The following is a 13,270-nucleotide window of genomic DNA, read 5'->3' as shown; positions in this document are numbered from 1 at the left end:
TCGCCCTCCTCTTCGCTGTAGAGGCCTTCCTTCACCCCACAAGGGTGTTAGGAGGCGCCTCTTTGGTTCTTCACCTTCGCAGTCCCCCGCAGAGTATCCTCCACACCGTGTACCGACCGTTACAGCTGCATCCCTGGACCTCTCTGCAGATCGTTCGCGATCTCCTTCGCCTGCCAGACCTGCTGACCTGCCGTCTCCGTTCCTGGCCGCTGATGCGCTGTGGGCGCCCACACACCCCGTTATCAAACGGGCATCGGTCCCTTCGGGGCAAAAGGGACTTTCTCACATTGTGACTAAGTCCCTTAAGCGCCAGGTATCCCCTGCGCGCCCGCGTGCAATTGCGCGCCAGCGCAGGGACAACGCGCCAGCGATCTCCTGCTCCTGAGACTACGAGACAGCGCTCTCCTGCTCGCCAGCGCTCACCTGCGCACCAGCGATCTCCTGTATGCCAGCGCACATCTGCGCGCCCACGATCTCCTGCTCGCCAGCGCTCTTCTCCTATGCGCCAGCATTCGCCTGCGCGCCAGCGTTCGCCTGCGCGCCAGCATTCGCCTGCGCGCCAGCGTTCTCCTGTGCGCCCACGATCTTCGAATTTGGGCGCAGGAGGGAAGATTCCTTCTTCTCCTTCTCGCCAGCAATCTCCTATGCGCCACCGGACCCCGCCTGCTCCTATGCGCCATCGCGCGCACCTGCACGTTCTCCAGCCCTACATTTCTATAACCAGATACAGTATAGGTAGTCTGCATTTAGGTGGGCTCTTCCTTCATCCTCGTCAAGTCCTCCCTAACATCTCCGAATTGTAATTCTAAGCATTAGAGGTACTTAGACTTTGAAACTTTGCATCAATGAGTCTGAACTCTTGGGAGGGAACAATCGTAGATTATTCCAGTTTTGCCAATCAGGATCGGAGAGATCAGAGACATATTTTCCTCTTTTCTATGGAATACCTATCATCAGGGTGAAGGAGGTCTCGTCACGAACATTTATCGATGTTCTCCAATCGAGTTCAGGGCAACAAACCATTCGAGCCACACCGGTATCTTTGTCCTGCCCCAGGGTACCTGTCATTAGGGATTCCTGCTATAAGATCTGGGAGACGCATATACCTTCTAACGAGGTAAATTTTCTGCTAGTGTTTACTGGTCTGTAGCCAGATTTAAGCACACAACTACCTGTCTGACAAAGATGATTGAAGATACGTTTTAATCTTGGCTTTCGGAAGTACTGTAGTTGCTTGCAAACAATCATTTGCTTGATAGTGATCAACTAGGGAGGTTCATTGTAATGCTGATATCTGCTAGAGATAACTGGTTACTCTTGTGTTTACCAGTCCGTAAGTGGACGTACATGACCGACTCCCATTCTAGCGAAGGAAGAAAAGACTTCATCAGCTTTTTACAGAGACAGTTGCTTGCAACTGATTGCATGACTTGAAAGCAATCAATTTGAAATATTTACTTGCTAAGTAACCCCTCAGACACTCAGATGAGAGTTGACCTTTCCCTTGAGAGCCAGATGATCATTTAGCTATGGTAAGCAGCTCTTCTAGGAGAAGGACACTCCAAAATCAAACCACTGTTCTCTAGTCTTGGGTAGTGCCATAGCCTCTGTACCATGGCCTTTCACTGTCTTGGGTTAGAGTTCTCTTGCTTGAGGGTACACTCGAGCACACTCTCCTATCTTATTTCTCTTCCTTTTGTTTTGTTAAAGTTTTTATAGTTTATATAGGAGATATTTATTGTTGTTACTCTTCTTAGAATAATTTATTTTCCTTTTTTCCTTTCCTCACTGAGCTATTTTCCCTGTTGGAGCCCCAGGGCTTATAGCATACTGCTTTTCCAAATAGGGTTGTAGCTTAGTAAGTAATAATAATAATAATAATAATTGAACCATCGTACTCTCCGGGGTGTGGCAACAGACATAATCTCCGGGTGCTGCTGGCTGTGCCCTACTGGATAGTTGGCTGAGCAGGTAGCTCGATAACTCTCGGACACCTGTTCCAGTTTCTGATGAATTGGAGGGGAAGACTAGTTTTCAGGTGGTGAGGTTGCTTGTACAACCTGTCTCTCATTTCCCTGAGTCACGATACGAGCGAGCTATAGCATGCAGGATCGCGCTTCAGGGAGTGAAATCAATAGCACCACCGGCGCTAAAGGCTGGTGGAATAGGGATCACTTCCGGTAGGAAGGACATCCCTGTCACCCGTCTTAACGTTGGAGGATGCCATAGAAGTAGGGGCTAATAAGAAGACCCTATGGTCCTATACTTGGACAACTAATCCTCCACGCGAGGTGACTCGATATTCTGTGACTTTGATCTCTGGTTATAACTTGAAGGGTATCCTCCGAGGATGTGTAACTAGGGTCATCCTTTGAGAAGTGATTTACTAGTACAGGGTGCAAGGCTCTCACCTATGTTTGACCCCTAAAGTGTTAACTCTAGTTGCAACAGGGGTCAATGCCAATGCATCCACCTTCCTTGTAGATGAGTGGGTAAATTCTAGCAGACACAGTGGAGATGTTTCTCTGACACTGAGATCTGAGATTGGGGCTTTACCTCGTTCAGGATAAAACCGCTAGAATTAATTCCGGCAATCTCCATGTAGAGCTGGCACATTTAGAAAGGCTAATAACCTGTAGTTAGTCGGTTGGCCAGGGCACTAGCCACCCGTTGAGATACTACCGCTAGAGAGTTATGGGGTCTTTTGACTGGCCAGACAGTATTACATTGGATCCTTCTCTCTGGTTACGGTTCATTTTCCCTTTGCCTACACATACACAAGAAATAGTCTGGCCTATTATTTACATATTCTCCTCTGTCCTCATACACCTGATAATACTGAGATTACCAAACTATTCATCTACACTCAAGTGGTTACTGCATTGCAATTGTTCAATGGCCACTTTCTTCCTGGTAAGGGTAGAAGAGACTCTTTAGCTATGATTTAAAGGTTTAAAGGCCACTCATGAATGGCAGAGGCAAGGGACAGTGACATTGCCCTATCATGCAGATCAATGCCCCTAGAGACTGACCATACATACATATGATCAGCGCCCAAGCCCCCTCTCCACCCAAGCTAGGATCAAGGAGAGCCAGGCAATGGCTGCTAATGACTCAGCAGATAGACCTATAGGCTCTCCCAAACCCCCCATCCTTAGCTCACAAGGATGGTAAGGTTGTAGCGATCAAAGGAACTAACGAGTTTGAGCTGGACTCTAACCCCGGTCTGGCGTTCACCAGTCAGGGTCGTTACCGCATTGGCTACCACAACCCTAAGCAGCTCCCCTAGGAGAAGGACATATCAAAATCAAACCATTGTTCTCTAGTCTTGGGTAGTGCCATAGCCTCTGTACCATGGGCTTCCATTGTCTTGGGTTAGAGTTCTCTTGCTTGGGGGTACACTCTGGCACACTATTCTATCATATTTCTCTTCCTCTTGTTTTGTTAAAGCTTTTAAAAGTTTATATAGGAGATATTTATTTTAATGTTTTTATTTTTCCTTGTTTACTTTCCTCACTGGTCTATTTTCCCTGTTGGAGCCCCTGTTCTTATAGCATCCTGCTTTTCTAACTAGTTTTGTAGCTTAACAAATAATAATAATAATAAAGAGACAAAGTTGCTCTGTCCAATCTATTCTTGCCTACAGAGATATTGAGAGAACTGTTCTCTCCTTTCCCAACCTGCTCATATAACCTCATTCAAGGATTCACCACATTCAGTCATGTCCTTACAACCTCTTACCTGAAGGGTATTCTACGTGTTCTCTCTCAAAGAGGCTTTTCACAAGTAATAACGAAAAGGATGGCTGGATACCCTGTAGGTTGTTTTTCGCCTCCCTTCAGGTGAAGTGGTCTATCCGCTAAGCTTGAGTTCGTGGAAGAGGCCTCACGCTGCTCTGTCTCTGTCTCTCTCCCCGGGATAGCAAAGCTTGCTATATCTCAGGGAGGAGAGACCCTTCTGGGTCTTGACCGTGACAGAATGCCGCTCGGCTTTGAGCCTTGTTTTTCCTTTGAAAGGAGTCTTAACTTTTTCTCAACGGAGCTCACCCTCTTCATTCAGTGTCGAGCTTACTGGTCCCCAATCAGAAGTTAGACCACTTTCTTGGAGCTTAGTTCTTGGACTCGCTCCTGGAAAGGAGTGCTGCATACCGTGAGTCAGTCCTCGGATCATGACTTGACTCTTAAAATGGTTCTTTCCCTCTTGTCTTGGCCTCCACTGTGAGTGCCAGCGAAGGACATGGTCTCTTCTACAACATATCCTTGCCAGGAGATGGAGGTCTAGTAACACTTGACTTCATCCCTGAGTCTGTTGCCAAGACTAAGACTCTGGCTTTAGCGGACCAGAGTTTGGAGTCCTTCTGGATTTAAAGTCTCCATACTTTATCCTTTGACCCAGATCATTTGTTACTATGTACTATGTACTGAGACGTTATCTTGAACAATCTACAGGAGCTCGTAAGCGCGTAAACAAGTTTTTCGGGAGCACAGGCAGGGCCAAGAGGAGGGTCACCAAAAATAGGATCTTTTGGATTCGCCAGGTCATAGATCTGGCCTTGAATCCAGACTGTCCACCACATGATCATAGACCCAGAGTTCATGATGTTAGGGTAGAAGTATGTCCCTAGCATTTAAAAAAGAACTAATTTGTGGTGCAGGTACTTCAAGCTGATCTTTAGAAGTGTCAGACAACCTTCACAGCCCACTACCTGCAAGATGTAACCCACAGGAACCTGAATGCCTAGGTCCTGTGATGGCTGCACAACATGTGGTTTGAGATACCTCAGCTCCCTTGCTGGACAAGTAACAGATGGTTGAGGGCAGACGTTACCTGGTATTTGTCTGAGAGGAATGGTAGAGTGACTGGCCTCTTCTTCCTTCATCTTCCCCCCTCTTGGGCCACAGCCCCTGTAAAACTCTGCAAGCTGGCCTCCTCCATCTGCAGGTAAAACCATATCCCTTGTGTAACCTGAAATATGATACTGTATATACTTTATGTCCCCATCCTGCCAGCGAGGGGTAGTCAGGCAATGGCTAGGTTAAGTAACCGGAGCGCTCCATTAGAAGATTTCCTACCTGGTTAAGTCACAGCGTTTAGTTCTCACACATATGGCCGTCACCTCCCACTCATACACGAGAGTTGACGAGGGGAGAGGTTAGTTTTATTAAGCTTGTGTGAAGTGCGTAGTCACTCAGCGGGTCAAGTTATCAGCCAGTTGGTTAGGACTTCCACATACCTAATGGTAAGTCTCATATAAAGAGCGAGAGTATTTGTAGTGGGTGTCAAAACAAATGACAAATTTGGAAATAATTTGTATTTTTCCTAACCACACAGATCTTGAGCTCTTTATTCATACTGGCATGCCATCAACTATCCCCCCTGTAAGTCCTGCCTGCAATCAAAAGTAACATTATATCACCGTTGAGTGTAGGTGCGGGGTGGCTGGTCTACCCCTTGCTAATGAGTGGTGAGGTTTTTTACCTCGTTTAAAGTTTTATGGGTAGTTCAGCATTGCTGGAGTAAAATTCTTGTATAAAGAGCCCAAGGTTTGTAAGGTTAGGAAAAATAAAAATTATTTGCAAATTTTTTGTTTTACATCAGTATTACTTTGCATCAATTTTGTACACTAGACAAAGGTTTTTGGCAATACTGTACTGTAATTGTGATTTGTGGACAAAATTTTCTACCATTAAAGATCTCTCTGTTTTTCAGTTATAAGAAATAATGTGGCTTATACAGTACTGTACTGTGTCCTGTGCAATGGTTGTTCAGTACAGTATGTAGTCAGGAATATCTTGCCAAAGCTAATTAATATTCATGAATAACTTTGCTACAACTCTCTTTTTTGTTACCACTGCAGGGCAATGTTTCATCCCAGCTTCACAGCGTCCTGATGGCACTTGGCGGAAAGCCAGAAGGGTGAAAGATGGTTACGTTCCACAGGAGGAGATGCCATTGTAAGTTTTACTCTCAAGTCATATCTCAATTTAATGGATGTAGAACTATTCTTTAGTTGTTGCCAAACTATTTTGAAAAAGATTTATAGTTAATGAATAGGTTCATGCCGTGTCTGTTATGTTAGTCATCAGAGTGTGTTTCATAAATGTTTAGTAATGAAAAGTTTAGCTGGTGGTTATATATACAGCTTACGTCCCTGACGTCACGGCAGAAAAATTCAAAACTCGCGCCAGTCGCCGATTGGATAGCCAGGTGTGCTACCTGTGCGCCTCTGGCGACGTACCTAGAAACCATTCCATCGGTATTCATATCTTCCCTGCCGGCGCTAGCGGTAACATTGGTTGGATATTCTCCTCGCTTTTTGACTGATTATTGCTGTCCCTTTGGTGAAGTACAATAATTCTGGTTTTATGACTCGCTTGATTGGTTTTTCGTTTGGATACTCTAGTTATATGTTTGGATATTGATTTGTTCCGTAACTGACATACAAACCATGCTATTTAATAGGGGTTATTACTTTCGGCGTAGCTGAAATGACGAGCCATTAGATTTTTAACGAGGGTTTACTACCCCACCGCTAGTTAACGGGGGGGTAGGGAGGATAGCTTGCTACCCTCCCCCTCACACACACCTGTGCTTGAGCTCACTTTGCTCTCGGCTCGGGTGGTAGTCGGATGTGTCCGCTCTCACCCTCGCCTCTCTGACAGCCATTAATGTCTTTTTGCTTTCTCTCATACAGGTTTGTTTGTGAAGTTGGCGTCTGCGATCATGCACAAATGTCCTGGATTACCCGACCGCCCTTGTGGTACATTAATGTCGGCGGTCGAGACAGACCCTCACACCCTTTGTCCTTACTGTAGGGGCCAACGGTGTGATAGTAGTAATAAGTGTGGTGAGTGTAGGGAGTGGTCTACCTCCCAGTGGAAGTGGTTTTCTCGGCGACGGAAGAAGAAGTCCAGGCGGGATATTTCTCCTTCAAAGATTTCTTTGAAAGGAGAAAAACCCAAGGACTCTTCTTCCGTTGCCGAAACCTCCTCCGAAGCTCCCACTCGATCGGTTTCTTCCGAGAAACTGTCGAGTGGTAGCGTAGACCATGGTTCTGTTTCCTGATCTCGGGGTTCGAGAGATGGCATTGCCTCCCCTAGCGAGGCAGCTCCACCTCTTCCCCCGGGGGAGGATATAAATATTAATGTTAATGTAACTGATTTATTCCAGCTTTGGTCTTTCTTGGGGCTCGAGGGTTCGCCCTCCAAGGAAGCCTTGTTTGACATCATCCGGTTGGGTGCCGCTGTCAAGCAATTGCCAACTTTGGCAGAGGTTGATCCTCTGTCTATCGTCGACGTTGTGGTGGCAGAGGTATCCGATGCGTTATTTCCTAATACCTCTGCAACTGCTCAACCTGCTGTAGCTGAAGGCTCAGTTTCTCCCTCTGCTCAACCTTCGAGGGAGAAACTAAGTCCAACAGTCTCTCCTGCCGGTGATTCTCCCCATCGTGGGAGTTCACTCACAGAGACTCCTCTTCGGAGGACTGTTGATGGTCAGCTTGCTGACCCAACGGCCCCCAGAGGGCGCATACGTCATAAGGCTCGCCTTCCTCTTCGCCGGAGAGGCCTTCCTTCACCTCACAAGGGTGTAAGGAGGTGCCTCTTCGGTTTAACGTCATCGTCGCAGTCCACCGCAAAGGAGCCTTGTCATCGATCTCCGACTGTTCCTGCTACAACCCTGGACCTCTCTGCGGATCGTTCGCGATCCCCTTCGGTGGAAGGTCGTCCTTACAAAGGGCACGCCGACCTTCCACCCGTCAGACCTGCTGACCTGCCGTCGCCGTTCCTGGCTGCTGATGCGCTGTGGGCGCCAACTAATCCTGTTTTTATAAAACAGGCAACGGTCCCTTCGGGGCAACAAGAGCATACGCGCAAATTAGCGCATACGTCCCTTATGCGCCATGCCAAGCATGCGCGCCAACGTTCAGCTGACCTCTCTGAGGTTTCGGAGTTAGTTCACAGACGCTCTCCTACTGTTGCTGATATAGCGCCAGCGCTCACCTGCGTACCAGCGCGCACCTGCTGCCAACGTTCCTGATAAAGCGCGCCAGCGCGCACCTGTTGCCAATGTTCGTGATAAAGCTCGCCAGCGTGCACCTGTTGCCGATGTTCTTGATAAAGCGCGCCGCTGCGCGCCATGCGCGCCAACATTCTCCTGCACGCCAGCGCTCTCCGCGCCCACGATCTTCGGATCTGGGTGCAGTAGAGAAGTTTAAGACTTCCCCTACTCGCCAACGCGCCGTCTGCCTTCACCTGCGCGCCATCCCTCGCCAGCGCGCGATCGCGCGCAGTCACCTACACGCGCCCACGAGAATGCGCGCCCACGCCTATCTCCCACAGCAGTGATGCATCGCCAGCCTGATGTGCGCCAACGTACGCAGGATCCAGCTGCGCGCCCACGTGCAAGAGATATCTCTCCTGCGCGCGTGCGCACAACGACATCATCTAGAGCGCACGATCCCTCGCCCGCACGGGCTCTGCATCCTGATCCTGCGCGCGCGCGAACATTCACCCTAGCGTGCGCGAGCACGCAATCTGCTTCCTGCGCACCCTCTGATGTCTCCTGCGCACGCTCCTACGCGCCATCGCTCGCCCGCGCGCACCCTCGCAATCGCCCTCGCGCGCGCGCCAAGTCTCCCGCACGTGACCCCGGGTATTCCCCATTGCGCGAGCGCGCGCTCGTCAATATCCTCCCACGCACGAGGCTGCAGGACAACGCGCGGCAAGGTTGCCATCGCCACATTTCCCCCCCCCCCCAGCAAGCGCAGAACAGCGCGCTCGCCGGTAGGGGGAAGGTTCCAGAAAGGTCCAGGGACATTTCTTCTTTGTCTGCTTTTTCTTTTCAGGCGAACCCCCCTATGGAAACTCCTCCCAGGGATCGGTCGATCCCTGTCCCTCCAGAGGGAGTGTCTGACAGCGCAGCCTTCAGCCAGCATCCTTGGTTTGGGGCACTGATCAGAGGAGTCACGCAGGCTTTTAAGCCTGTTCTCTCTGAACTGGGACACAAATCCTTGGCGGCGTCTACTCCCCTGAAGAGAAAAAGAGGAGTTTCGGACGCGGTGACTTTTCCGAGGACTAAGCTGTCTCCTCATAAGCCTTTGGGGCAGGCCCCCTCCCCCCCAGACTTTTTCTCCCTTCCCTTCGGAGGAGGATTTTCCGTTCTCAGGGGAGTCACGTGAGGTGAGACGTTCCCCCATCGCACCAACAAGGGAAACCCCACCTCGCGCTGAAAAGTCTTCTTGGGTTGGGGGCCGGAGAAGAGCCTACCTCCGTCATTGTTGGAGTCCTGCATCCCTTCCAGGAGGGAGTCGAAGGACTCCAAGACAGTACCAAAGTCCTCGTCAAGACTTAGACCGGAGCCAGCCAGTCATTCGGAGAACGTCCGCGAGTCTCCCCAAGAAGAGCCTTTGGGGACAGGAGACTTCGCTGGTAGTCCTTCAGGAGGAGAGCTGCAGGAGTCAGAACATGCATTTTGGCAGGTTCTGACCCTTATGAGGACTCTCAATGGGTTTGCAGACCCAAAGATTCCTCCTCGAGAGGGCAAAGACACGGTCTTGGACCGAGTGTTTGGGACTCAAAAACCCTCTAAGGCCAGTGCAGCTTTGCCCTGGTCTCAAGGGGTTAAGAGTGCCAGGGACAAGATTGTAGTCCAGCTCTCCGAGCTAGCCTCCTCTAGCCGATCTAGTGCCGGCAACAAGCTTCTCCCACCTCCTCGTGTACAGCAGAGGAGGTACTTCGAGATCTTAGAGGAGCCTTGTTTAGCTCTTCCCCTTCATCATTCATTGGAAGAGCTTACCAGGGGAGTCCCTCTTGAGAGACTCTCCAACCGGCAGGTCCCATTCTCAGCGACTGAGATCCTTAATCAGGAGAAGGTTGCGAAGTGTGCCATGCAGGTCACTTCGTGGCTGGATATCTGGTTAGGGACCTTAGGTATCCTGATACGTTCGGGGGATTTATCCAAAGAACGTACCAGGAAAGCTATGGTCACCTTTTTACTCTCAGGCACTCGCACGATCGAGTTTCTGACCCACCAAGTCTCGAACTTGTGGGCAAACACCATCCTGAAACGTTGGGATGCGGCGTCTGAGAGGTTCCATCAAAAGGTCCCTAGCACTGAGATCAGCAGGCTCAGACATTCTTACGTGATGGGAACGAACCTGTTTGAGCCTAAGGACGTGGAGCATGCCGCTGAGAGGTGGAGGAAGTCCCACCAAGACTCCCTCCTACATAGGGCTTTGACATCCAAGCCCTATAAACCTCCAGCACCCCAGCAGCCCCGTCCTACCAAGACCACGAAACCGACAACGGCAGCGAAGACAGTGGTGTCCAAGCCCTTTCCTGTTAAGGACAGGAAAGGCAAGAAGCCCTCCAGGGGAGGGAAGAATCCTAGAGGGAGCAGCCGAGGCCACAAATGCTAGGATTGGCAGTCCCCTTGCATGTCCACCAGTGGGGGGATGCCTTCAAAGTTGCGTAGACAGGTGGCAGCAACTCGGGGCCAATTCCTGGACGATTTCCTTAATCAGTCAGGGATATCGCGTCCCGTTCACAACATCTCTACCTCCCCTGACGACGAATCCAGTGTCATTGAGCTCCCTTGCCATGAGATCAGCAAGGGGGCAGGCCCTTCAGGCAGAAGTCCAAACCATGTTGAAGAAGGGCGCTCTCCAGGAGGTCCTCGACGGGTCCCCAGGTTTCTTCAGTCGACTCTTTCTTGTAAAGAAGGCGTTTGGAGGCTGGAGACCAGTCATCGACCTCTCGGCTCTGAACAAGTTTGTCAAGCAAACTCCGTTCAGCATGGAGACCGCAGACACGGTCAGACTTGCAGTGAGATCTCAAGATTTCAGTTGCACACTGGATCTGAAGGACGCGTAATTCCAGATCCCAATCCATCCGTCTTCAAGGAAGTACTTAAGATTCAGCCTAGACAACAAGGAGTACCAGTTCAAGGTGCTGTGTTTCGGTCTCTCCACAGCACCACAGGTTTTCACCAGAGTGTTCACCCTAATATCGTTGTGGGCACACAGGATCGGCATCCGTCTCCTCCGTTATCTGGACGACTGGCTCATCCTAGCAGACTCAGAGTCATCCCTTCTTCAACAACGAGACAAACTTCTGAGACTTTGCCAGGATCTGGGGATCATGGTAAATCTCGAGAAGTCCTCTCTGCTCCCCACTCAAAGACTGGTATACCTAGGCATGATTATAGATACCAATCTCCACAAAGCCTTCCCATCAGACGACAGGATAGCAAGGCTGAGGAAGGTTGCAAGTCCTTTTCTCAGACGAGAAGAGCTTCCAGCCCAATCGTGGTTACGTCTCCTCGGTCACCTCTCATCTTTGGCTCGTCTAGTTCCCAACGGTCGCCTCAGGATGAGATCCCTCCAATGGTGACTCAAGTCCCGGTGGAATCAAGGTTACGATTCCCCGGATGTTATGATCCCTATGGGACCTGCGGAACGGACGGACCTCCAGTGGTGGGTGACAGACGAGAACCTACGAAGAGGAGTGGATCTTCTCGTCCTCCCCCCGGATTTGATGCTGTTTTCGAACGCCTCAAAGAAAGGGTGGGGGGCCCACGTTCTACACCACAGGACCTCAGGCCTGTGGTCAGAATCAGAAAAGTGCCTCCATATAAATCTTCTAGAGATGAAGGCCGTTTTATTGGCCCTTCAACAGTTCCAACAATGCCTGGCGGGTCACTCTGTAGTGGTGATGAGCGACAACACCACAGTAGTGGCTTACATCAACAAGCAAGGAGGTACCTTTTCGAGGCAGCTATCCCATCTTGCAGTAGAGATACTGAGATGGACCGAAGTCCACTCGATTCCACTATCGGCACGTTTCATTCCTGGCAAGAGGAATGTGTTCGCCGACTGTCTGAGCAGAGCGTCTCAGATAGTGAGTACCGAGTGGTCTTTGGATCATCTAGTAGCCAACAAAGTCCTGACTTTGTGGGGTTCTCCGACTGTGGATCTGTTCGCGACAGCGCTGAACTTCAATCTTCCACTATACTGCTTCCCAGTCCCGGATCCCAAGGCGCTCTGGCAAGATGCCTTCCAACAACGGTGGGACAACATCGACGTGTACGCCTTTCCCCCGTTCTGTCTGATGAGGAGGGTGCTCAACAAGACCAGAATATCGGTCAATCTCTCAACGACCCTCATAGCTCCACTATGGCATCACACGGAATGGTTTCCGGACCTTCTGCAGCTCCTAACGGAGCTTCCGAGAGAACTTCCTCCACGGCACGATCTACTCAGACAACCACATGCCAACATCTTCCACAAAGCTGTAGCTTCGCTAAGACTTCACGCCTGGAGACTATCCAGCATCTCCTCGCTGAGAGAGGATTTTCGCAACAAGTTGCGATTAGCATGTCTGGACAACTGGGAAAATCATCCGCATCTTTCTACCAGGCAAAGTGGAAAGTCTTCTGTGGTTGGTGTCGTGGAAGGGGTATCTCTCCACTCGATGCCACTATTCCAACAATAGCGGAGTTCCTCATGTATTTGCGGGAAGAAATGCGCCTTTCAGTCTCGGCGGTGAAAGGCTATCGCTCAGCCTTAAGTCTAGCCTTCAGGCTCAAAGGAATGGACATTTGTTCCTCGCTGGAACTTTCCCTACTCATACGAAGTTATGAACTTACCTGCCCTCAGTTGGAAGTGAGACCTCCTCCATGGAACGAGGTTTGAGTTTTCAGGTCTCTTAAGAGACCTCCCTATGAACCATTACGCCAGGCTTCAGATCGCCATCTAACTTGGAAGACGGTGTTCCTACTAGCTTTGGCTTCGGCCAAGCGAGTCAGTGAACTTCATGGTCTCTCATATGACATTGCCCATTCAAGGGGATGGGGGGAAGGTAACGTTCAAATTCGTCCCTGAGTTTATTGCTAAGACTCAAAATCCGGGGGTGCCGGACCCTCGCTTCGACTCCTTCCAGATTTCGAGTCTTCGTTCTGTAACAGATGATCCAGACCATCTCCTACTGTGCCCAGTAAGGAGGCTGAGGCTATATCTCAAAAGAACGGCTGCAGTCCGTCCTCAGGTGCAAGCATTGTTTGTTAGCACTGGGAGGACTAAGAGGAGGGTCACCAAGAACACCATCTCGGCATGGATTCGTAGGGTGATCCATCTGTCCCTGAATCCAGACCCTCCTCCGTCAGGTCGCCCTAGAGCACATGATATCAGGGGCGTAGCTACGTCCCTGGCCTTCAAGAAGAATTCCTCAGTGACGCAGGTTCTTCAAGCTGGGGTGTGGAAGCGTCAGACGAC

At 50.1% G+C, this 13,270-nt stretch overlaps 1 protein-coding gene across 1 annotated transcript in view; it reads left to right on the top strand.

The window, feature by feature from the left end:
* Positions 1–13,270, top strand: part of Pym (partner of Y14 and mago) — an 89,214-nt gene that overhangs the window by 15,073 nt on the left and 60,871 nt on the right. The window contains exon 2 of the mRNA XM_068363020.1: positions 5,858–5,954. Within this exon, the coding sequence (XP_068219121.1) occupies positions 5,858–5,954 (97 nt within the window). The remainder of the gene's footprint in view (positions 1–5,857; positions 5,955–13,270) is intronic.

The sequence above is a fragment of the Palaemon carinicauda genome, chromosome 39 (assembly GCF_036898095.1).
Source record: "Palaemon carinicauda isolate YSFRI2023 chromosome 39, ASM3689809v2, whole genome shotgun sequence".
NCBI classification, from domain to species: Eukaryota; Metazoa; Arthropoda; class Malacostraca; order Decapoda; family Palaemonidae; genus Palaemon; species Palaemon carinicauda.
The sequence above is the reverse complement of the archived record's forward strand: the minus strand, read 5'-3'. Positions and strand labels throughout refer to the sequence as shown.